At 41.2% G+C, this 26169-nt stretch overlaps 1 protein-coding gene across 18 annotated transcripts in view; it reads left to right on the plus strand.

Annotated features, from left to right (window-relative positions):
- Positions 1-26169, plus strand: part of ANKHD1 (ankyrin repeat and KH domain containing 1) — a 139487-nt gene continuing 113318 nt past the window's right edge. For 10 of the 18 annotated variants that reach the window (XM_039462116.2, XM_039462188.2, XM_039462347.2 and 7 more), the window contains exons 1-2: positions 1-436; positions 24142-24222. In XM_039462116.2, the coding sequence (XP_039318050.1) occupies positions 149-436; positions 24142-24222 (369 nt within the window). In that variant the 5' untranslated portion in view covers positions 1-148. Of the gene's footprint in view, positions 437-10722; positions 10816-24141; positions 24223-26169 lie in introns of all 18 variants that reach the window. The other 8 variants (XM_039462267.2, XM_074380338.1, XM_003933892.4 and 5 more) reach the window with 3 other exon arrangements.

Below are 26169 nucleotides of genomic sequence, written 5' to 3' on the forward strand. Positions count from 1 at the left end.
GGAGGCAGCAGGTTAGGCAGTGAGAAGTTAGTGGCGCTGCTGGGACGGGGTAAAGGAGACGCTTCTTCCTCCTGCTGCTCTTCTAGTTCCCGGGAATCAGCGGCGGCGGTGGCCGCGAGTGGCTTGGCACCGGCTCCGCGTGCGAACCATGCTGACTGATGGCGGAGGCGGCGGCACCTCCTTTGAGGAGGACCTGGACTCTGTGGCTCCGCGATCCGCCCCAGCTGGGGCCTCGGAGCCGCCTCCGCCGGGAGGGGTCGGTGTGGGGATCCGCACCGTGAGGCTCTTTGGGGAGGCCGGGCCAGCGCCGGGAGTCGGCGGCGGCGGCGGTGCAGGCGGAGGGGACGCGGCTCTGGATTTCAAGTTGGCGGCTGCAGTGCTGAGGACCGGGGGTGGAGGTGGTGCCTCTGGTAGTGACGAGGACGAAGTGTCCGAGGTAAGGCTCCGGGACCCTCGCCTCCCACGGAGTGTGAGGCATGAATTCTCTTTGGGTCGGCTCTGGGCTGTGGCCACCCTCCTTCTTCCCTGGGGGAATCCTTCTGTGACAGCGGTCGGCTCCATGGCGGCGGTGGCCGCGGTGAGGGCCTAGTGAGCCCTCGGCTTACTCTTCAGCTCTAGCGGGACGGGTTCTCGTCACCATCCGTGGACCCACAATAGGGAGTCCTTTGGTCTCTGAGCTTCGCGCGGGAACGGGAACTCCTCAGGCTGCCTCCCGCCCACCCTGCTTTGGAGTTGGGGGGGGGCGGGGTCTTGCCAGAGTCCCTGCCCTTGGTACTGAGAGAGAGACACAGAGACAGAGACAGAGCTGACGCAAAGATCGTTTCTCTTCTCAGCCTCTCCTCAGAGTTGAGGGGTATGTTTATTTGCCTTCTGCCTTGTGTGTGTGTCTTACCTGTGTGCTTAAGGAGGGTTCTTATTTTCCCTCTTCAGTTTGAGGCAGGTGAGTATTAGGGATCTCTCGGCTTTTGCCCTGAAAAATCACGTGACTCCTCCTTCTGGGACCTTTTGTGAAGTCAGACAGGAAAAGGAAGTTAAGTTCCAGGGCATCTCTGAGCTTCGGAAGAGCCGGGTAGCTGAACTCGGAGGTTTTAGGCTTGGAGAAGGTGAAGCAACCTCTGGACACCTTTTTGTTTTTGTTTTTGTTTGAGAAGGAGTTTCGCTTTTGTTGCCCAGGCTGGAGTACAATGGTGCAATCTCAGCTCACTGCAACCTCTGCCTCTCGGGTTCAAGCGATTCTCTTGCCTCAGCCTTCCAAGTAGTTGGGATTACAGGCGTGCACTACCACGCCCGGCTAATTTTTTTTTTTTTTTTTTTGGGGGGGGTTTCACCATGTTGGTCAGGCTGGTCTCAAACTCCTGACCTCAGGTGATCCACCCGCCTCGGCCTCCCAGAGTGCTGAGATTACAGGCGTGAGCCACTGCACCAGGCCAGACACCTCTTCCTTGGCAGTGTAGTCCTCCATTTCTTTAACTCTTCTGTGTGTATTCTTATGTGTACACATTTTTAGGTCTGAGCAACCTAGGACGGTAGGCATTATCTTCTTTTGGGCTCTGGGGAAAAAGGGGCAGTATTTTCTTTTCCTTTCTTTCTCTCTCTCTCTCTCTCTCCTTTCTTTCTTTCCCTTCCTTCCTTCCTTCCCTCCCTCCCTTTCCTCTTTCTTCTTTTTTTTTTTTTTTTTAGACGGAGTCTTGCTCTGTCACCAGGCTGGAGTGCAGTGGTGCGAACGTGGCTCACTGCAACCGCCGCCTCCTGGGTTCAGGTGATTCCCATGCCTCAGCCTCTCGAGTAGCTGGGATTACAGGCACGTGCCACCACACCCGGCTAATTTTTTGTATTTCTAGTAGAGACAGGGTTTCACCATGTTCGCCAGGATGGTTTCCATCTCCTGACCTTGTGATTTGAAGGGGTGGCATTTTATGTGTATATGTTTTTCTCTTGGCTGTGGCTTGCATAGAGTACTGTACCGTGATTGTTTTAAGTGCTCAGAGTATTTCTTCTATTTTGGTTATGAGGTGCCTGGTTTGTCACCTGTGACCAGTTATTTTAACCTCTGTTCTTGGTGTTAAAACACAGGAATTTTCTGTGTGTACTTTCAATTCTGGCTCTTGGATTTGAGAGGAATAAGGAGAAATTATTTGTGAGTTGCAGAATGCAGTTAGTACATGTTTTATCATTCTAAGTCCGAACTGGGTTTTATTTAGGATTTAAAACCTTAGTACATTCTGACCCTGACATTTTGCTTTGGGAAGAACAATGTGTGGGTTGTAAGGCAGGTAGTCCCTTGAATATCTATGTATCTTTGGATTTCACTGTAAGGGAAATAACTTCTAAGCCAAGGTGAGGGAAAATGTTTTGTTTGAGTAGGCAGTTGTGGAAGAGACTCTGGAGCATCCCTACTGTTGGTCTTGTGGAAGGCTTATCCTTTCAGTGAGATGTGAGAGATTAAGCTAGAACACAGTACTTTTTTTTTTTTTTTTTTTTTTTTTTTTTGAGACGGAGTTTCGCTCTTGTTACCCAGGCTGGAGTGCATTGGCGCGATCTCGACTCACCGCAACCTCCGCCTCCTGGGTTCAAGCAATTCTCCTGCCTCAGCCTCCCTAGTAGCTGGGACTACAGGCATGCACCACCATGCCCAGCTAATTCTTTTTTGTATTTTTAGTAGAGATGGGGTTTCACCATGTTGACCAGGATGGTCTCGATCTCTTGACCTCATGATCCACCCGCCTCGGCCTCCCAAAGTGCTGGGATCACAGGTGTGAGCCACCGCGCCCGGCCTAGAACACAGTACTTTTTAGCTAGTAAATGAAGTGTAGGGGATATCCTTAGACTAAAGATTAGAGTTTATCTTTCTTTGAAACTTGTAAATGAGAATCTGAAAGAGTTTGCTTTGGCTTGAATGTGATAGAAGGAGGGTGTCCTTGATTTTCTTGACCATTTTTACATAATTGTCATAGGTGAGGTGAAAGATCACTCATTTGCCATTTTTAAATTAAATTTAATTATTTTTTCTTTTTGAGACTGTTTTCCTCTTGTCACTCAGGCTGGAGTGCAGCGGTGTGATCTTGGCTCACTGCAACCTCTGCCTCCTGGGTTCAAGCAACTCTCCTGCCTCAGCCTCCTGAGTAACTGGGATTCCAGGTGCCTGACACCATGCCTGGCTAATTTTTTTTTTTGTATTTTTAGTAGAGGCAGGGTTTCACCATGTTGGCAAGGCTGGTCTCTAACTCCTGACCTCAGGTGATCATCTGCCTCAGCCTCCCAGAGTGCTGGGATTACAGGTGTCATCCACCATGCCCGGCCTTCATTTTTTTTTGTCGTTGTTTTTTTTTAGACAGCGTTTTGCTATGTTGTCCAGGCTGGCCTCAAACTCCTGGACTCAAGTGGTCCTCCTACCTCAGCTTCCTAAGTAGCTGGGACTACAGGCACATGCCACTGTACCTGGCACCCATTTGTGTGGGTGGTTTTTTTTTTTTTTTTTTTTTTTTGAGATGGAGTCTCTCTCTCTTGCCCAGGCTGGAGTGTAGTTAGTAGTGGCACAATCTCGCCTCACTGTAACCTCTGCCTCCCAGGTTCAAGCAATTCTCCTTTCTCAGCCTCCAGAGTGGCTAGGACTACAGGCACCTGCCACCATGCCCAGCTAATTTTTGTATTTACTAAAGAAACAGGGTTTCCCCATATTGGTCAGTCTGGTCTTGAACTCCTGACCTCAGGTGATCCACCCACCTCAGCCTCCAAAAGTGCTGAGATTACAGGCGTGAGCTACCGCACCCTGCCAGTTTGCTTTTATATAAGTAGTATTCTTAAATTTGTTCACAGGTAGAGTACTACTAGTGTGCCCCCAAAGTCATAAATTTCTCTCTCTCTCTGTGTGTGTATATTTATGTACGTGTGTGTGTGTGTGTGTGTGTGTGTGTGTGTAAAATTAAATTTGGAGTCTTCATACCATGTGGTTAAAGCTATGGGCAGAATCCATACCTTTTGTGTTTCTGAAGATTGTTGTAGAAGTTGTGTATTGACGATTCCTACACCCGTTTAGTGATGGCTGATGTTAGAAGAACACCATATTCTCCTGTTTACTTACGTTTTCTGTGCCTAAAAGGATTTAGATGTTAAGAGTACATATAGATCTCATTTTTGGAATGGAAGTTTCTAGGATACCCGCTTTAGCCTAATCTAAGATGGTGCTTAGTGTGTATATAGATGCTTTCTTAATCTTGTAGATAGGAAATTTTTTTTTTGGTCCTGTTTCTCCCATATCACATAGACAGGAAATTCTTAAGAGTATCTAGTCTCTGTAGTATGTGTGGTAGAGTATATATAGTCTGTGCCTTTGTGAATGAAATGATCTGTTTTGGCCAAGCAAAAAATTTGCCTCTTCTTTTTCTGTTTGACAAGATGAGCTGTCTTCCTTCTATATTAATTGCCTTTGAATTTTCAGTGTGAAAAGGTAACAGTGTTCTTCAAAAAATACTCATGTAACTGGCATTTGATGAATAATACTAAAATCCTCAGTTTTATCTTTCTTAAATATTTTGTTTATTTTTATTTATTTTTTTGAGACAGGATCTCGCTTTCATCACCCAGGCTGGAGTGCAGTGATGTGATCTTGGCTCACTGCAACCTCTGCCTCCTGGGTTGAAGTGATTCTCCTGCCTCAGCCTCCCGAGTAGCTGGGATTACAGGCGTCTACCACCATGCCCAGGTAATTTTTGTATTTTTGGTAGAGATGGGGTTCTGTCACGTTGGCCATGCTAGTCTCGAGCTCCTGGCCTCAAGTGATCCTCCCACCTTGGCCTCCCAAAGTGCTGGGATTACAAGCAGGAGCTACCATGCCTGGCCTTCATTTTTCCTAAATATTTTAAAACCACCGGGCATGGTGGCTCACACTTGTAATTCCAGCACTTTGGGAGGCCAAGGCTGGTGAATCACCTGAGGTCAGGAGTTAGAGACCAGCCTGGCTAACGTGGCAAAACTCTGTCTCTATTAAAACAAAAAATTAGTCGGGCTTGGTGGTGGGCATCTGTAATTCCAACTACTTGGGAAGCTAAGGCAATAGAATTACTTGAACCCAGGAGGCAGAGGTTGCAGTGAGCTGAGATCGCCCCACTGCACTCCAGCAGGAGTGACAAAGTGAGACTCTGTCTAAAAAAAAAATTTTTTTTAATTTAAAAAATTAAAACTTTAGGGCTAAGTACCTAGACATCCAGAAAGATGATGAATTGGTATGTAGTTTGGGAATGAAGTTTGTCTTGTTCCTCAAATGGAGCAGGATTAGGTGAGAAATAAGAAATTTGGAGATCTAGTGTTTTTGCTCTAGAATTAGCTGGTCTTCTACATTTCGTGTACAGAGGAGTAGACACTCTAAGGACCTATTTTATATTTAATATCAGAGCCGAGAGCAGAGAAAAAACAAGCTGCTCTTTCTTGCTGACCAAGCAGAGGAACTTTTGGTTAGAGAAAGGGACTCATGTCTTTCAGTACTTTTTTTTTTTTTTTTTTTTTTTTTGAGATGGAGTCTGGAGCCATTGCCCAGGCTGGCACGATCTCAGCTCACTGCAACCTCTGCTTCCTGGGTTCAAGCGATTCTTCTGCCTCTCCCTCCGGAGTAGTGGGATTACAGGTGTGTGCCACCATGCCCAGCTAATTTTTGTATTTTTAGTAGAGACAGGGTTTTGCCATGTTGGCCAGGTTGGTCTTGAGCTCCTGACCTCAAGTGATTCACCCTCCTTGGCCTCCCAAAGTGCTGGGATTATGCATGAGCCAGTGTGCCCAGCCATTTTCCAGTAAATTTTTAATATTAGAATTGTGTTGTATTAGGGAATGCTACCATTTTGGTCTTTGGCTCTTATTATTTTATTTATTTATTTATTTATTTATTTATTTATTTATTTATATTTTTTGAGAGAGAGTTTTGCTCTTGTTGCCCAGACTGGAGTGCAGTGGTGCAATCTTGGCTCACTGCAGCCTCCATCTCCCGGGTTCAAGAAATTCTCTTGCCTCAGCCTCTCGAGTAGCTGGAATTACAGGCACCTGCAACCACGCCTGGCTAATTTTTTTGTATTTTTTATTTTTAGTAGAGATGGGGTTTCACCATGTTGGCCAGGCTGGTCTCTAACTCCTGACCTCAGGTGATCTGCCCGCCTCGGTCTCCCAAAGTGTTGGGGTTATAGGCGTGAGCCACCGCGCCCAGCCCTCTTGTTATTTTAAACATTGGGGTAAATACCTGTTGTGTATATTTTCAGACATTCTTGGCATGTTTCTTAGCTATCTACGGCCTTGATTAGAAGAGTCAGCACTGCACTGAATCTTATTGAGAAATGTATCCATGTTCAGAATAGAAGTCGGGTTAAAAATTTCTTAAAAACCACTTTAAAAAACTGGTTTTTATTTTTACTTTTTATTTATTTACTTATTTTTTTTGAGATTAGGATTATAGGTGTGAGCCATTACACCCAGCCTATTTGTATTTATTTCTTTATTTTTAGAGGTGGGCTTTCTATTTGTCACATAGGCTGGAATACAGTGGCACGATCATAGCTCACTGCAATCTTGGACTCCTGGGCTCAAGCAATCCTACCGCCTCAGTCTCTCAAGTAGCTAGGTCTAACTACAGGTGTACTCCACCACTCCCAGCTAATTAAAGAAAAAAAAAATGTTGCCCAGGCTTGTCTTGAACTCCTGGCCTCAAGTGATCCTCCTGCCTTAGACTCCCAAAATGCAGAGATTACAGTCATAAGCCACTGTGCCTAACTGAAAAACCAATTTTTTTTTTTTTAAGACAGTCTTATTTTGTCGCCAGGCGCCAGGCTGGAGTGCAGTGGTGCAATCTCGGCTCACTGCAATCTCTGCCTCCTGGATTCAAGCAATTCTCCTGCCTCAGCCTCCAGAGTAGCTGGGACTACAGGCCCGCGCCATCACACCCAGCTAATTTTTGTATTTTTTGGTAGAGACAGGGTTTCACCATGTTGGTCAGGCTGGTCTCGATCTCTTGACCTTGTGATCCACCCGCCTTAGCCTCCCAAAGTGCTGGGATTACAGGCGTGAGCCACCATGCCCAGCTGAAAAACAATTAAATGTTAATTTTAAATTGTGGTCTTTTAATATATCTTTTTGCAAATCGAAAGAAAAATACAATTTCTAAAGAAAAGATTGTGTGACTGCATGTTCTTACTTATAGGCGGGTGTTGAGCAATGAGAACACGTGGACCCAGGGAGCGGAGCATCACACACTGGAGTCAGTTGGTGTGGGCTAGGGGAGGGACAGCAGTGGGTGGGGAGGGTTGTGGGGGAGAAATGCTAGATATAGATGATGGGGGAATGGAGGCAGCAAACCACCTTGCCATGTATGTACCTATGCAACAACCCTGCATGATCTGCACATGTAACCCAGAACCTAAGTACAATTAAAAGAAAAAAAGATTGTGTGAGACATATGATTTTTAATTTTTATCATAAGAATGAATGTATGTATATGTATATGTGTGACAGCTTCCCTTTAAAATTATTACAAAAGTAGCCAGGCACGGTGGCTCACGCCTACATAATCTCAGCATTTTGGGAGGTTGAGGCGGATGGATCACCTGAGGTCAGGAGTTTGAGACCAACCTGGCCAACATGGTGAAAGCCTATCTCTACTAAAAATACAAAAATTAGCTGGGCATGGTGGCATGCGCCTGTAATCCCAGCTACTTGGGAGACAGGCAGGAGAATAGCTTGAACCCGGGAGATGGAGGCTGCAGTGAGCTGAGATCACATCACTGCACTCCAGTCTGGGTGACAGGGCAAGACTCCATCTCAAAAATTTTTTTAAAAATTAAAATTATTGCAAAAGTAATAGTCTCTTGTTGAAAAACTCAACAATACAGATAGTAGATATAAGATGAAAAGTAAAAGTACTTCTTCCCACTCCCATTAACCCTTCAAATTCTACCCTTCAAGGTAACCAATATTAAAATTTTTCTTTTAGTAAATTTTCTAGGCCTATATTTCTATGTATATGTGTATATATGTTCATATACACGTACTTTAAAGACATATTAAAGACAAATTAAAAAGCATAGCTTTATATCACACTGAGGTTTTTTTCTTGAGGTGTATTTACAGTTATATAAAGACACACAGAAATTGTATTTAGCTCTGAAAATATAGCACAAGATTTGTAGGGATTCTTTTTTCCTGAAAAAAATTTTTTTAATGTTAAAAGCAAAAGCCATACAGAAATCCCATCCTGATTTTCTCCAGTAGGTAAGGAGATGGGTCATATCCTTTAAGATTGCTTATGATCTATATATAATCTATTTTTAAATGTTTAATTAAAGTTGTGGGGTTTTTTGGTTTTTTACTGTTATGTTTTTTGAGATATGGAGGTCTCGCTTTTTTTGCCTAAGCTGGTTGTTGTGCAGTGGCATGTTCATAACTCTCTATTGTCTCCAGCTTCTGGGCTCAAGCAATCCTTCTGTTTCAGCCTCCCAATTAGTCAGGACTGCAGGGGACTGTAGGTGTGCGCCACCATACTTGGCTAATATGATCTATAGTCTAGAGCAGGATTTCTCAAGAGCAACATATAGACATTTTGCGAAAGAGAATTCTTTGTTGTGAGGGGCTCTCCTGTACATTAGAAGTATCCCTGGCCTCTACCCACTAGATGCCAGTAGAACCCACCCAATTATGATAGCCAAAAATTGTTCAGATGTTGCCAAATGTCTCCTGGGGACAAAAATCACTCCTGGTTGAGAACCACTGGTCTAGAGGCCAGTCTTGTAAGGAATGATAGTTTTGTTAAATACTCTGTATTCAAACTTCAGGTAAACAAGGTGGGCTGGGCGCGGTGGCTCAAGCCTGTAATCCCAGCACTTTGGGATGCCGAGGCGGGTGGATCACAAGGTCGAGAAATCAAGACCATCCTGGTCAACATGGTGAAACCCCGTCTCTACTAAAAATACAAAATATTAGCTGGGCATGGTAGCGCGTGCCTGTAATCCGAGCTACTCAAGAAGCTGAGGCAGGAGAATTGCCTGAACCCAGGAGGTGGAGGTTGCGGTGAGCCGAGATCGCACCATTGCACTCCAGCCTGGGTAACAAGAGCGAAACTCCGTCTCAAAAAAAAAAAAAAAAAAAAAAACCAAGGTGAATCACTGCTTTTAATAGCATCTCAGGGCTTACACTTATAACCTGAACAAGGGAGAAATAGAAAGAAGGTACCAGAAGGTTTACTATAAAACTAGCACGCACTGCTGTAAATTTTCTATGGTAAATTTATCATTTTGGGGAACTTTCGCTTAAAATACGTTACTTTTCAAAAAGTTCAGTTGTCCATGAAAATGAAATTTAAAAAAACTTTTATGGGGGCCGGGCGCAGTGGCTCACACCTGTAATCGCAGCACTTTGGGAGGCTGAGGTGGGTGGATCACAAGATCAGAAAATGAAGACCATCCTGGCCAACATGGTGAAACCCTGTCTCTACCAAAATACAAAAAATTAGCTGGACATGGTGGTGCATGCCTGTAGTCCCAGCTACTTGGGAGGCTGAGGCAGGGGAATTGCTTGAACCCAGGAGGCGGAGACTGCAGTGAGCCGATTGTGCCATTGCACTCCAGCCTGGCAACAGAGCGAGACTCTGTCTCAAAAAATAAATAAATAAATAAATAAATAAATAAATAAACTTATGGGGACTTCCAGTTTGTTCAAGGTAGAAATCATTTATTCCATAAATTATCATTTGTAGTGATAACATAGGAAATATAACTTTGCATTCTAGTGGGCAAATTTTGGAGACTTTGGAAATGTTTATTGAAGAAAAAGTTATTACTGTAACAATTTTTTGTATATTGCACAGATACCAACCTTTCACAAGCTTCATTATGTAAAGCCTTAAGACTTTATGTATAAAATGATGCATTGATAAGTATATTTATGTGAATGGTGGGGTTGATGCAGAGTATGGATGGAAGAAAACTTTTTGGGAAACTTTAAGTATGAGAGGTTTTTGTTGTTATTACTTAGTACATTTTCAGTAGATAATTACATTCATATAGTTCATAAGTCAAAGTAATATAAGGGCAGATACAGTGAAGTCTCAGTCTCACCCCTGCTCCCACATATCTTGCTCTTTATACTTTTAATGTATTATATAGCCTTTCAGAATTTCTTTATGAAAATACAACTATGTAAGAAAAAAAGAAAATACAACCATGTGTATTTTCCTTATTGTTACACAGACAGTAACATGCTACTCAGGTGAAATTTTTAAATGGTAAATTTGAGAGAGATTTAGACTTCTTTAAAAAATTAAAGTGGTAAATCATGTTATGAATGAAGCATGGAGGTGAGTTTAAGCACATTCCTTTCTGAGTCTGTTTGTTAGTAGAATGCTGATTGACTAGATGAACTCAAAATCAGTTCTGGCCTTGTGATTTGATGATCACTAACATAAATAAAATATGTTGCTTTAAAGAAAAGCAAAACAATTTTAAATAGTTTTAACCTTGAATTAGCAAGTAAACAAAATTAATGACAAGTTTACCATTTGTTCTTTTGGCCAAATTTACTTTATCAGAACTAAAGTTGTAAGAAATGAAATCAATTCTTTTTTTAAATCCACTATAAATGAACTGTTTCAATGTATCTGTCTTCACAGACCTTATTGATCATATTTCCCTCTCCTTTTGCTTGTCTATAGAGTCATAGAATCTTGGTGATAATCCTATCTCATCTCATTTTTAGGTAACTGCTACCATTTATTGAATGCTTATTATATGCCAGTACCGTACTAGATACTTTCGTTATTTTATTTAATCGTTTCATCACCCCTTTGAGGTAGGTATTATCTACATTTTTATAGATGAATAAGTGTAGGCTCAGAATAATGAAGTAATGAATCTAAAAAACAAAAAGCATGGTTAAGATGTTACATGGCTAGTGACTGGTACAGGTGGGATTTGAATGTGATACTGAATTCAGAGCCCATACTGTTATTATTTTGCTTCTTCAAATGAAGAAATATGCAGTTTTTGGTTACCAAATGCCGTTTCTTAAATAGTTCCTGTTGAAGTTTTCACAGATGTAAAGTAAAATGGAGAAAATAAGCAGGATGTAGTGAATTTCTATTTAAGCTATTTTTTCCACTTTTTTCTATTTTGACAAATGCTGTTCCTACTTTTACAAAATGAATTTTAAAAATATCTGTACTTGACACAATATCAACTGGAAACTTCAGTCAGGGTCCTGGATAAAACCCTCAGAGGTCTGGGAACTGCTGAGCTAAATAATTGACTTGTCCAGGATCACACAGTTAATACGTAGCAGTCAAGACTAGAAAATAGGCCATCTGATTCCTATTCTAGTTATCTTACCTTCTAGATTCTCCTAACTTTCTTCTGATGCTTTATACCAATGAGTTTGATTAGTTGCTTATACATGCCTGTTTTAAACTAGTTTATAATCCATAGTTAACCTTGTTGGAAAAGTTTTTTTTGGCTGGTTTTTTGTTGTTGTTTTTTGAGATGGAGTCTCGCTCTGTTGCTCAGGCTGGAGTGCAGTGGCATGATCTCAGCTCACTGCAACCTCTGCCTCCCGGGTTAAAGCAATTCTCTTGCCTCAGCCTCTTGAGTAGCTGGGTTTATAGGCGCCTGCCATCACACCTGGCTATTGTTTTTAGTTACAAGATCTCATTATGTTGTCCAGCTGGTCTCAAACTCCTGGGCTCAAGTGATCCTCCTGCTGTGACCTCCCAAAGGACCGAGATCACAGGCATGGGCTGCCACGCCCAGCCAGAAAAATTTTATATTATTTAATTGAATTACTGTCATGTGGATCAGCATAAGAGTATACCACTAGAGTGTAGGAGGAGCACTATTCTAAAGAAATTTTGTGATGAACTTAACTGGAAAGTTCAGGCCTTTCATTACTCATTTGAAAAGGATTAAGAAATAAAACCACTGAAATAGAAAGGCATATGGCCAACTTTGCACAGTTGCCAATATGGGAAATATTTGTTTTATAATATTGTTATATTCTAATTATTTTGTAAAAATTGTAATCTGTGCTTTTCTATTGATAGTTAAAGACAGTACCTGGTTCCAGTGAGTAAAGAGCAATTAACTTATGATGATTGACTAGTTTATCTTTCTTCCTGTCAAGTTTACCTAAACCAGGAAGAAAATTTGTATATAAAACTCTTTTTTATTTGTTACACTGAAATTTAGCAACTACTTGTGAAAGAGCACATTTTGCTCTTCCTCTGCTACATACACTTCTGTTCTTACAAAATTTTCCCCTTACTAAGTAGATACTGTTTTCAGTAGTAGAAAGGATTTATTTTTTAAATGTGGATATCCCAACTGTATCCTAGTGATTGATTCACCTGTATTAGTACACAATTTTGAAAGGAGAAAGGCAAGTATACCCCTAGAGATTACCCCTAAGAACTAAAGAATTGAACAGTTTATTAAGTTGCCAAGGTAAGTTTGATATTCTTAAAAGTTTCCAATGAGAACAGTTAAACTGAGAACGAGTTTGTTTTTTAGATTTTGGTAAAATATTTGTAACATAAAATCTGTCATTTTAATGATTTTTTTTTTTGTTTTAAAATTGTGGTAAAATATGTATATATAACAAACTATCATTTTAAACACAGTTATACTTTAACCATGGTACACTTACATGAAATGTACAATTCAGTGGCATTAAGTGTATTTACATTGTTATGCAACCTTCACCACCAACCATCTCCAGAACTTTTTCATCTTCCAAACTGAAACTCTGTATGTGTTGAACAATAATTTTCCCATTCTTCCTTCCCCCAATCCCTAGCAACTACCATTCTACATTTTGTCTCTATGAATTTTACTACTCATATAATTGGAATCCTGCAGTAATTGTCCTTCTGTGACTGGCTTTGTTCACTTAGCATAATGTCTTCAGGGTTAATCCAATTGTTGCTTGTGTAAAAATTTCATTCTTTTTAAGTTAAATAATATTCAGTTGTGTGTGTGTGTGTGTGTGTATACACACACACTCACCATATTACCATATTTTATTTGTCTGTTCATCTGTTTTTTTGTTTGTTTGTTTGTTTGTTTTTTCTGTTTGTTTTGTTTTCTTTTGGAGATGAAGTCTTGCTCTGTTGCCCAGGCTGGAGTGTAGTGGCACCATCTCGGCTCACTGCAACCTCCACCTCCCGGTTCAAGCGATTCTCCTGCCTCAGCCTCCCAAGTTGCTGGAACTACAGGAGTGTGCCACCATGCCTGGCTAATTTTTGTATTTTTAGTAGAGACGGGGTTTTGCCATGTCGACCAGCCAGGCTGGTCTCAAACTTCTGACCTCATGTGATCCACCCCGACTCTTCCTCCCAAAGTGCTGGGATTACAGGTGTGTGCCACTGTGCCTCTCCTATCTGTTCATCTATTGATGGACACTTGGAGTGCTTCCACCTTTGGGCTATTATGAATAATGCTGTTATGAATATAGCTATACAAATAGCTCTTTGAGGCCTGCATTCAGTTCTTATAGGTTTATACCCAGAAACAGAATTGCTGGATCATATGGTAATTCTATTTTTAACTTTTTGAGCAACTATATCATTTGACATTCCTAGCAGCAGTGCATGAGGAAGGGTTCTAATTTCTCCATATTCTAGCCAACAGTTATTTATGTTTGTTTGTTTTTTGATAATAGCCATTCTAATTGGTATGAAGTGATATGGTGGTTTTGATTTGTATTTCCCTAATGATTAGTAGTGTTAAGCTTCTTTTTGTATAAGATGGCTTATTGGCCATCTTTGCATCTTCGGAGAAATGTCTATTAAAATCCTTTCTATATTAAAAAAAAAAAAAAAAAGCAAAACTTATTGCCAGTTAGGCACAGTGGCTCATGCCTGTAATCCCAGCACTTTGGGAGGCTGAGGTAGGAGGATCACCTGAGACCAGGAGTTAAAAACCAGCCTGGGCGATGTAGGAACTGTGTCTCTACAAAAAGTAAAAAAAATTAGCCAGGTGTGGTGGCACATGCCTATAGTCCCAGCAACTCAAGAGGTTGAGGTGGGAGGATCACTTGAGCCTGGGAGGTCAAGGCTGCAATGAGCTGTGACTGCCACTGTACTCCAGCCTGGATGACAAGAGTAAGACCTTGTCTCAAAAAAAATATTGTTTTTTATTATTAAGTTGTAGGAATTCTATATATATTCTGGATATTAATCCCTTATCAGATACATAATTAACAAATATTTGCTGTCATTCCATGGGTTGCCTTTTCATTCTGTTGCTGTAGTGTCCGTTCATGAGCAAAAGTTTCTAATTTTGATGAAGCCTAATTTATTATTTTTCTTTTGTTGTATGTTTATGATGTCATGAAATTATTGCTATATCCAGTGTCACAAAGATTTCTTTCCTATGTTTTCTTCTAAGAGTTTTGTATTTTAAGCTTTTAAATTTATGCCTTTGATACTTTTTTTTTTTTTTTTTTTTTAGATGGAGTCTTGCTCTGTCGCCTAGGCTGGAGTGCAGTGATACAATCTCCGGTCACTGTAACCTCCACCTTCCAGGTTCAAGCAATTCTCCTACCTCAGCCTCCCAAGTAGCTGGGATTACAGGTGCATGCCACCATGCCTGGCTAGTTTTTGTATTTTTAGTAGGGATGGGGTTTCACCATGTTGGCCAGGCTGGTCTTGAACTCCTGACCTCAAGTGGTCCACCTGCCTCTGCCTCCCAAGGTGCTGGGATTACAGGCCTGGGCCACCACGCCCAGCCGCCTTTGATACATTTTGAGTTAATTTTTGTATATGGTATAAGGTGGAGGTCCAATTTCATGCTTTGCTTGTGGATATCCAGTTTTTTGGCACCATTTGTTAAAGACCATTATTTTCCCATTGAATGGTCTTGGCACCCTTGTCAAAAATCACTTGACTAAATGTAGGTGGGTTTACTTTCTTGACTCTCTGATCTATTCCATTGGTCTCTATGTCTGTCCCTTTGCTACCATCGTCTTGATTACTGTAGCCTTGTAGTAGTAAGTTTTGAAATTAGGAAGTGTTAGTCCTTCAAATTTGTTCCTTTTTTTTTTGAGATGAAGTCTTGCTCTGTCTTCAGGCTGGAGTGCAGTGGCGCAATCTCGGCTCACTGCAAGATCCACCTCCTGGATTCAGGCGATTCTCCTGCCTCAGCCTCCTGAGTAGCTGGGACTACAGGTTCCTGCCACTACACACAGCTAACTTTTGTATTTTTAGTAGAGGCAGGGTTTCACTGTGTTGGCCAGGATGATCTCGATCTTTGACCTTGTGATCCACTTGCCTCAGCCTCCCAAAGTGCTGGGATTACAGGCATGAGCCTCCTATGCTCAAGTAATCCTCCTGCCTGTCGTCTTCTTTTTTTTTTTTTTTTTAAGACAGGGTCTCCCTCTGTTGACCAGGCTGGAGTACAATGGTGCCATCATGGCTTGCTGTAGTCTCTCAACCTCTCAGGCTCAAGCAGTTCTCCCCCTAAGCCTTCCAAGTAGCTGGGACTACAGGTGGATACCACCATGCCCAGCTAATTTTTTGCTTTTTGTACAGACAAGGTCTCTACATGTTGCCCAGGCTGGTCTCAAGCTCCTGGCCTCAAGCAGTCCTCTCACCTTGGCCTCTCAAAGTGCTGGGATTACAGGCATGGGCCACCTTGTGTGTTCACTTTCTTGATTGTGTCATTTAAAGTTTTAAAATTTTGATGATGCCCTATTTGTTTATTTATTTATTTATTTTATTTTTTGAGATGTAGTCTTGCTCTGTTGCCAGGCTGGAGCACAATCTCGACTCACTGCAACCTCCGCCTCCTGGGTTCAGGTGATCTTCCTGCCTGAGCCTCCCAAGTAGCTGGGACTACAGGCACATGCCACCATGCCCAGCTAATTTTTGTATTTTTAGTAGAGACGCAGTTTCACCATGTTGGCCAGGATGGTCTTGATCTCTTAACCTTGTGATTCGCCCACCTCGGCCTCCCAAAGTGCTAGGATTACAGGCATGAGCCACCGTGCCTGGCCTTATATTATCTTTGTGGTTTTTTTTTTTTTTTTTTTTTTTTTTGCTTGTGCTTGTGTTGTCATATCTGAGAAACCATTGGGTAATCCAAGATTATGAAGATTTATGATTTATGCCTGTTTTCTTCTGAGACTTGTATAGATTTTTCAGCATAATTTGTTGAAAAGGCTATTTCTATACCCATTGAATTGTCTTGGCACCCTTTTCAAAAATCAGTAGATGACATATGAGGGTTTATTTCTGGACTGTCTAGTCTATTCATTGATCTATATGTCTCCCTATGCCAGTTACACACTGTCTTGATTACTATAGGTTTTTGAAGTTAAGTTTTGAAATGGGAAAGTGTAAGTCTTCTGACTTTGTTATTTTTCATGGTTGTTTTGGTTATTCTGGGTTATTGGTTATATTCTTGTTCTGTTGATGTGGTCTTTAGGAGAGGTAGGAGGTTTTTAGTATGATACAGAATTTGTGGTAATAAATGATTCAACCCCTCCTCCCCACTGCCGAAACATTCTAGCTCTTCAAATTTCTGTCCCTCTCTATATAGGAGGAATTCATGTAATTTAAGCCTGTGTTTTGCCAGACTGCTACGAGAGCAAGTTGTGGTATCAGTGTTTGTTTTTCTTTTTTTTTCCCCCATGCATCCCCTGTCTTGCAAAGCCTGGGTATATGTTTGAGAAGAGATAAAACCAAGAAGGAGATGGTTGGTTTGGGTAGTTGTCATCTGAGTGGACTAGCCTCCAAGAAGAATGTGGACAGAATTTATTTTTCCAAGGCAATAAACAAATGGATAGTTGGAATAAAATATAAAACACCGTAATTAGAGTTTTTTATCTTTTTTTTTTTTTTTTGAGACGGATTTTTGCCCGTGTCGCCCAGGCTGGAGTGGAATGGAGCGATCTCGGCTCACTGCAACCTCTGCCTCCTGGGTTCAAGTGATTCTCCTGCCTCAGCCTCCCAAGTAGCTGGGATTACAGGTGTCAGCCACCATACTCAGCTAATTTTTCTATTTTTAGTAGAGACAAGGTTTCGCCATGTTAGCCAGGCAGGTCTTGAACTCCTGACCTCAGGTGATCTGCCTGCCTCAGCCTCCCAAAGTGCTGGTATTACAGGTGTGAGCCACTTTGCCCAGCCAAGTTCTTGCATCTTGTAACACCTGTTTAAGGAGGTATAAATTCAATGTTTAAGTAATGTATAGTTTGACTCCTAAGCCAGTATTATCACAGTCTTATCACTTGTTCTAAAGCTTCTAGTTTTGTTAGGTTACTAATTATTTTGACTCGAGGAACAATGAGAGTCTGTATTGTATTTTGGTACCTGTTTTACTTGGGACTTAACTGACAGGTTAGCAATGAAAAGTTTCTTTTCTTGGCCAGGCACAGTGGCTCACGCCTGTAATCTCAGCACTTCGGGAGGCCGAGGCAGGCAGATAACAAGGTCAGGAGATCTAGACCATGCTGGCCAACATGATGAAACGCTGTCTTGACTAAAATTTAGCTGGGCGTGATGGTGGACACCTGTTAGCCAGCTATTCGACAGGGTGAGGCAGGAGAATCACTTGAACCTGGGAGGTGGAGGTTCTGGTGAGCTGAGATTGTGCCACTGGACTCTAGCCTGGCAACGGAGGGAGACCCCTTCTCAAAAAAAAAAAAAAGAAAAGAAAAGTTTATTTCCTTTTAGTTTAGTATTTGAGGCTATACTTGAAATCATGGATTTGACCTATTTACTAACCCCTCAACAGAATTTAGAATAATGTGATATAGTATCATAGGGACTATTGTGTATTATCTCCTTACGGCTGATCTGTTGAAATTATTCACTCATTCTCTACAGAAGAAAATTCTGGTTAATTTGGGGTAGGACTTCTTCATGAACTCACATTTTGCATAATAGAATAATGTCCTTTAAAGGTTAGACTCCTTGGTAGTTGAAGAATTCTGATTGATATTTTAGAGTGGATTTATTTATTTATTTATTTATTTATTTATTTGAGGTAAAGTTTTGCTCTTGTCACCCAAGTGGAGTACAGTGGTGTGATCTTGGCCCACTGCAACCTCTGCCTCCCAGGTTCAAGCGATTCTCCTGCCTCAGCCTCCCGAGTAGCTGGGATTACAGGCGCCCACCACCATGCCCAGCTAATATTTTGTATTTTTTAGTAGAGACAGGATTTCATCATGTTGGGAAGGCTGGTCTCGAACTCCTGACCTCAGGTGATCTGCCTGCCTGTGCCTCTCAAAGTGCTGGAATTATAGGCGTGAGCCACTGTGCGTGGCCTAGAGTGGATTTATTTATTCACTATTATTTATTTAGAGCCTACTATTGGTCAAGCTCTGTGCTAGGCTTTGGAACTCCAAAGATGAAAAAATATGTTCCCTTCCCTTAAAAACATCAGTCTTTTCAGGAATATGAACAATTTCTGGAAATGAAAACACAAGGTAAATTATAGTTTATTTTTTGAGACGAGGTCTCACTATTTCATCCAGGCTGGAGTGCAGTGGCGCGATCATGGCTCGCTGCAAACTCAGCATCCTGGATTCAAGCAATCCTTTCACCTCAGACCTCCCCTTCCACCCCCCACCCCTGCAGCTGTGACTACAGGCATCTGCTGTCACACTCAGCTAATTTTTAAATATTTTTTGGTACAGGTAAGGTCTCAATACCTAGGCTGAACTGGAACTCCTGGCCTTAAGTGATCCTCCTGCCTTGGCCTTCCAAAGTGCTGGGATTACAAGCATGAGCCACCATGCCCAGCCTACTTATTCAAATTATATTTGTACCTCTGAACTCCTTTTAGATACTGATAAATTGTATTTGAGTGTTCTAGGCATTGTGCACTTTAATTGCATCACTTCATTTAATTTTCTCATGGTTCTGTGACAGTCCAGGATACCAAATTCAATGTGTAGATCATTGCCCTGTGTTAGTTTTGGATGATTACTCTAAAGGTTGATATTTGAATGTCTTAACTTCAGGAGATTCATGGGCTCTAAGTGGCAGGTTTAAAGGAGCAATAATTTAAAATGGAAGGATGCATAGTCCATCAGCATAAGATTGTTCTTGTGCTTATTTTGAAGCAAAACCACAACTGCTCCTTATTATGTTCTTGTGATCTTGGCTCACTGCAACCTCTACCTCCTGGGTTCAAGCGATTCTCCTGTCTCAGTTTTCCTGAGTACCTGGGACTACAGGCACAAGTTGCCATGCCGGACTAATTTTTGTATTTTTAGTAGAGACAGGGTTTCACCATGTTGGCCAGGATGATCTTGATCTCCTGACCTTGTGATCCACCTGCCTCAGCCTCCCAGAGTACTGGGATTACGGGTGTGATCCCTCTCACTTCTATTACATTTTGTTTGAGAGAACTTCCCAACTATTAATACCTACTCTATGTATATTCCATAAACATCTCAGCCTCATTAATTCTAAAACTGAACTCATCATTTCCCCTTGGATCCCACTATGATTTGAATGTGTCCCCCAAAGTTCATGTGTTGGAAACTTAGGAGGTTGGGCCTAATAAGAGGTGACCGAATCATTAGGGCTTCTCACGGGAGTTGGTTAACCATCATGAGTGGCTTTATTATAAAGCACATTTGGCCCCCTCTTTTCTTTAGTGCTCTTTCCCATGCTTTCTTGCCCTTTGGTCATTCCTTTGGCCAAAATCCTTCAAGGATCCAAATTCCTTGGTATGGCAGACATAGTTATTTAGGATTTGGCTTTATCTAGCTTTCCAACTATATCCTTATACTCTATTTGCTTTTTATATTCTAGCCATTCCAAATTGCTGTACTTCTTTGAATATGTCAAACTATTATATGCCCTGGTATATATACTTCCACTGCTTTGGCATCGAGAATAATAATAGCTTTTATATATGTGTGTGTATATATATATATATATATATATATATAGAGAGAGAGAGAGAGAGAGAGAGAGAGATTATCACACACATACACACATCTATATACACACACACATTCATCAAGACAAGACAAGATCTTGTTCTGTCATCCAGGCTGGAATGCAGTGGCTCAATTTGAACTCCTGGGTTCAAGTGATCCTTCCACCACAGCCTCTCAAATAGCTCTGACTACCACCAGTGCATGCTAGTATGTCTGGCTGTTTTTAATTTTTAATTTTATTATTTGTAGAGATGATATAGCTCTGACTACCACCAGTGCATGCTAGTATGTCTGGCTATTTTTAATTTTTAATTTTATTATTTGTAGAGATGATATGTTCAAAGAACCACAGCAATTTGGTATGGCTAGAATATAAAAACCAAATAGAATGCAACAAGAATATAGTTGGAAAGATAGACAAAGCCAAATTCTAAATAACTATGTATGCCTTACCAAGAAATTTATATCTTTTACCTAAGGAATGGGAAGGATTTTGGCCAAAGGAGTGACAAAATTGAACTGACATTAGTGTTACTGGGCTTGATAATCTGTTACATTTAATTTAAATTCCAGAGTTATTTTCTGACAATATGATTGTTAGGACAGCTGCAGATTTTCTGTTCACTACACTGATTAGTATTTGTTTTGGTTATACTCTGTTGTTTAGAGGATTCACTTCATCCAGTTTGGTGTAGTGAAAAGGGTGTAAGCTTTGTTGTCTGAAACACATGGCTTCAGATCCTCACATGGTTATGTAATCTTGAGCAAGTCAGTTAACATTAAGTAGTTAAGGTGGTTGAATAAAATGATACATGGAAAAGACTGATACATATCAGACATTTTATTAATGGTAGACTTTTATGTTTTTAAAGGCACTAAATAGTAGATTTTTTTTTTTTTTTTTGAGACAGAATTTCTCTCTGTTGCCAGGCTGGAGTGCAGTGGTGCCATCTCAGCTCGCTGTAGCCTCCAACTCCCTGGTTCAAATGATTCTCCTGCCTCAGCCTCCCGAGTAGCTTGTGGATTACAGGCATGCGTCACCACGCCTGGCTAATTTTTTTATTTCTGGTGGAGATGGGGATTTCACCATGTTGGCCAGGATGGTCTAGATATCCTGACCTTATGATCCACCAGCCTTGGCCTCCCAAAGTGCTGGGATCACAGGCGTGAGCCACCATGCCCAGCTTATAGTAGATTTTGTTTGTTTGTTTGTTTGTTTTGTTTTGTTTTGTTTTTTTTATAGATTTTTAAAAAGATTTTTCCTTCTCCTGTTTTCAGTTAGAGACTTCAAAAGATAATAGATTCTGCATTAAAGCCGTAGTTTGAAAATGAAGTTTTTGTGTTCGTGCAAAGTGGGGATAATTTTCTTCATCTTTAACTTAGAATTAGGAAAAGCATGATGGTTCTTTCTTGTGCTACGTGAAACTAACCAATTTCAGAAAACCCAATATATGATTTTTAAAAAATTGTTATTATTTTTTATTAAGACGGGGTCTTGCACTTTTGCCCAGGCTGGAGCGCAGTGGCATGATCATGGATCATGCAGCCTCCACCTTCTCCAGCTCAAGTGATCGTGCCGCCTCAGCCTCCCAGGTAGCTGAGACTATAGGTGCACACCATCATGCCCATCAATTTTTGTATTTTTTGTAGAGACAGGGTTTTACCCTGTTGCCGAGGCTGGTTTCTAACTCCTGTGCTCAAGCAATCTGCCCGCCTTAGCCTCTCTACGTGCTGGAATTACAGGCATGAGCCCCTGCCTCCGGCCTCTTTTCTGTTTTTTGAGAAGGAGCGTGGGGGAAGGATAAGACTTGTTGGCCTATTCAAATATACGTAAGAAAGAAAAAGGACTAGAGAGTACATGTTTTAAAAATGTGTATTTTGGATGTTTAAAATGTTTTATTTTCCTGTTTTAAATGATCAAATCTGATTTTTTTTTTTTTTTTTTTTTTTTGAGATGGAGTTTCGCTCTTATTACCCAGGCTGGAGAGTAATGGCGCGATCTTGGCTCACCGCAACCTCCGCCTCCTGGGTTCAGGCAATTCTCCTGCCTCAGCCTCCTGAGTAGCTGGGATTACAGGCACGCGCCACCATGCCCAGCTAATTTTTTGTATCAAATCTGAATTTCTTTTTTCTTTTTTTTTTTTTTTTTGAGATGGAGTTTTGCTCTTGTTACCCAGGCTGGAGTACAATGGCACGATCTCGGCTCACCACAACCTCTGCCTCCTGGGTTCAGGCAATTCTCCTGCCTCAGCCTCCTGAGTAGCTGGGATTACAGGCACGTGCCACCATGCCCAGCTAATTTTTTTCTATTTTTAGTAGAGATGGGGTTTCATCATGTTGACCAGGATGGTCTCGATCTCCTGACCTCGTGATCCACCCGCCTCTGCCTCCCAAAGTGCTGGGATTACAGGCTTGAGCCACCGTGCCTGGCCAAATCTGAATTTCCTAAAGGAGCTTCTTTTTTTTTGGAGACAGAGCCTCTCTCTGCTGCCCAGGCTGGAGTACGGTGGCATGATCTTGGCTCACTGAAACTTCCGCCTCCGAGGCTCCAGGGATCCTCCTGCCTCAGGCCCCCAAGTATCTGGAACTACAGGCACACACCCTCACGCCCATCTACTTTTTGTGTTTTTGGTATAGACAGGGTTTGCCATGTTGCCCAGGCCTCAGCCTCCCAAAATGCTAAGGTATGAGCCACTGACCCAGCTGGGAGCTTCATTTTTGAAGGTTGGTGAGAAGAGGTGGTGTGAAATAAAGATTTAGTCTTTCCTTGAACTTTTTAATAGCTCCAGTTGAAATTTGTAAGAGTGATGATTCTTTGTTTCTTTTTGTTTGTTTGTTTGTTTGAGGCGGAGTTTCGCTCTTGTTACCCAGGCTGGAGTGCAGTGGCGCGATCTCGGCTCACCACAACCTCCGCCTCCTGGGTTCAGGCAATTCTCCTGCCTCAGCCTCCTGAGTAGCTGGGATTACAGGCATGTGCCACCATGCCCAGCTCATTTTTTGCATTTTTAGTAGAAACAGGGTTTCACCATGTTGACCAGGATGGTCTCGATCTCTTGACCTCGTGATCCACCCACTTCGGCCTCCCAAAGTGCTGGGATTACAGGCTTGAGCCACCGCACCCGGCCCTGTTTTGTTTTTTAATTAACCAGACAGACTAGAATATTTTTATTTTTATTGACATGGAGTCTTGCTCTGTTGCCCAGGTAGGAGTTGGAGTGCCGTGGTCCAATCTAGGCTCACTCACTGCCTGGGTTCAAGTGATTCTTGTTTGTCAGCCTCCTGAGTAGCTAGGGGACTACAGGCAGGCACCACCACATCTGGCAAATTTTTTTGTATTTTTAGTAAAGATGAGATTTTGCCCTGTTGGCCAGGCTGGTCTCGAACTCCTGACCTCAGGTGACCCACTCGCCTCAGCCTCCCGAAGTGCAGAGATTACGGGCATGAGCTACCACACCTGGCCTAGAATATTCTTAAAGGATACCTGAAATGAAATTTGTGGTTGCTAACATTTGACTCTCTAACTTAAAATACAAATTTATTTAATGTGTTAAAATGAAAATTTTCTAATCCAATTCCAAGGGCTCTGTGGAAAACAATGTATTTTTCATTTATATTTAAGAGCTTGAATCAAAATTAATAAATTTTTTAAAATAAAAAAAAGAGCTTGGGTGTCTGCATTGCGTGACCACAGAATACATAACCAAAAATATGTAATGAACATGTTTTATGATAGAATATTATTTTTTACTATTAATAACTTATTTTTTCTGTTAGCTGGCAATTGCTATTTCTAGAAATACAGTCTGAAAGATGTTAACATTTAGTTATTGACCAATATAATAGACTTTATTATTTTATTATTACAGTACAAGATTTAAAGCATATTACTGTTATTGAAAGTTTTAATTATAGCGCTACTAGAAATTGATTTAAAGTGGAAGTGAGTTTTGGTTAAATCATAGCTGGATTAATAAATGATTTTTCAAATTAGACTTTGGCCATAGTGACTGACTTCACTCTGGTGATAATAGCTGAGTCTGTGGTGATAATAGCTGAGTCTGTGGTAATCTCCGGTGGTAACTGTCGCCATCCAGTGGTTCATTTTTGAAATGTCAAAATGGAATAAAAATGGGACAAAATGCTTGTTCTTCTCCCCACTCCTCACTTTTGTTTGTTTTAGTTGAAACTAAAAACCACACTCCCACACTCCTTTTTTTTTTTTTTTTTTTTTAGGTGGGAAGAAAAAATAACCTTTTGAGGAGGAAGACAAAGGTTTTTGCCTTTAGTATTTCAGGAGACGTAAGGGAAAAACAGGTAGTTTTTGATGGGCCATATTCCCGACTACTATTTTTCTTCCACCCTTTGTTTTTGTACCCATTCAGTAAGTAGGAAAAAAGATTCTTCAGTGTTTAGTACTTTCTTGCCTTTGGTAAAAAATCATACTATGATAGGTGGATGTTTTATTTGCTGCTGAATGTAGCTACTGAATAGAGATGAGCTATGTAACAATATCATTAGGCAATAAGAACATTGCTGTGATGTTTTAGCTATATGTAAGAAAGTATAAGGCTTTTGTATTCATTTGCATTTGAAGACTGATTTCATTAGATATGCATATAGAAATGATTTCTGTACTCTGTCACCAAACCATTTATGTTAAGTATACAGAATTTGTCATATTTAATACATCTCCATGTAGCTATAAATGGTTGCCATCTTTTTTTTTTCTTTGACAGAGTCTCACTCTGTCGCCCAGGGCCCAAGTTGAAGTGCAAGCAGTGGTATGATCATGTCTTAAAGCAGCCTCAACCTCCTGGGCTCAGGCGATCCTCCCACCTCAGTTTCCTGAGTAGCTGGGACCACAGGCAAACAGCCACCATGCCTGCCTAATTTTTAAAAATTATTTTTGGTAGAGACAAGGCTCACTATGTTGCCCAGGCTAGGCTGATCTTGAACTCCTGGGCACAAGCAGTCCTCCTCCCTCAGTCTCCCGAAGTGTTGAGATTACAGGCATGGGCCACGTGCCCCCAGCCAGCTATATTTTGAAGTAATGCTAATGCAATCTGAATTGTAAAAATATATTTCAGCAGAGTTATTAGATAAGATATTTGTGAACTGCCAAAAGTAATCTCTCAAATATTTCCAAAATAATAGGCATAATGGGATATTTTGTTGTTTTATTTATTCCACATTGAGACAGACATTTATAAAGTTATAGAGAAGGTAAGACAAAGGAAGCAGTAGTGCATTTTGGGAAATCTGATTGACACAAATGTATTCATATCATTTATCTGTGTGGTTTTGTATTAACTATAACTCATTCTGGGTTGGTTTGTTTGTTTTTTCCCACAAGAATTGTGTATATTTAAAATTTGACCATGTGGGTCAGATCTTAGATATAAAATGCCTAAAACCACACTCAAAAGTTCAAGTGAACACTGATAAAATGCATCATGTTAGATTCTCAGTACCATTCTTCCACTTTGAAAAGGTAGAGAAAATAGACACTGTGGTGAGGGACGCGGGACAAAAGAATTGTAATTACACAGAATCATGTTCTAGAAATTATATTTATATGGTGGTTTATTGTTTCAAAATGCTTTTACCTTCATTACCTCATGAATTCAATAGCACGATAAGGTAGGCAGGGCAGAGAGTGTCTTTGTTTATTGAGGAAGAAATTGAATGTCACAAAGGTTGAGTATTATGTCTGAATTTACACACAATGCCTGATAGAACTGGTACTTGAACCTAATTCTGATCTCCATTGTAATATATTCTCTCCATTATGTCTTGTTGCCTAATTGAAACTTGAGTTTACATCTACTGTAAGACATAGAATTAATGCAGTAAATTGTCTTATGCATTATATTTTTCTTTTTTCTTTTTTTCTTTTTTTTTTTTTTTGAGACGGAGTTTCGCTCTTGTTAACCCAGGCTGGAGTGCAATGGCACGATCTCGGCTCACCACAACCTCCGCCTCCTGGGTTCAGGCAATTCTCCTGCCTCAGCCTCCTGAGTAGCTGGGATTACAGGCACACGCCACCATGCCCAGCTAATTTTTTGTATTTTTAGTAGAGACGGGGTTTCACCATGTTGACCAGGCTGGTCTCGATCTCTTGACCTCGTGATCCACCCGCCTCGGCCTCCCAAAGTGCTGGGATTACAGGCTTGAGCCACCGCGCCCGGCCTTATATTTTTCAAAGAGAAGATATAAGCCTCTGAAGCAAGGGACATATCTCCATTTTGTATTTTTCCTCTG

This window comes from Saimiri boliviensis, chromosome 1 (assembly GCF_048565385.1).
Source record: "Saimiri boliviensis isolate mSaiBol1 chromosome 1, mSaiBol1.pri, whole genome shotgun sequence".
Lineage (NCBI taxonomy): Eukaryota > Metazoa > Chordata > Mammalia > Primates > Cebidae > Saimiri > Saimiri boliviensis.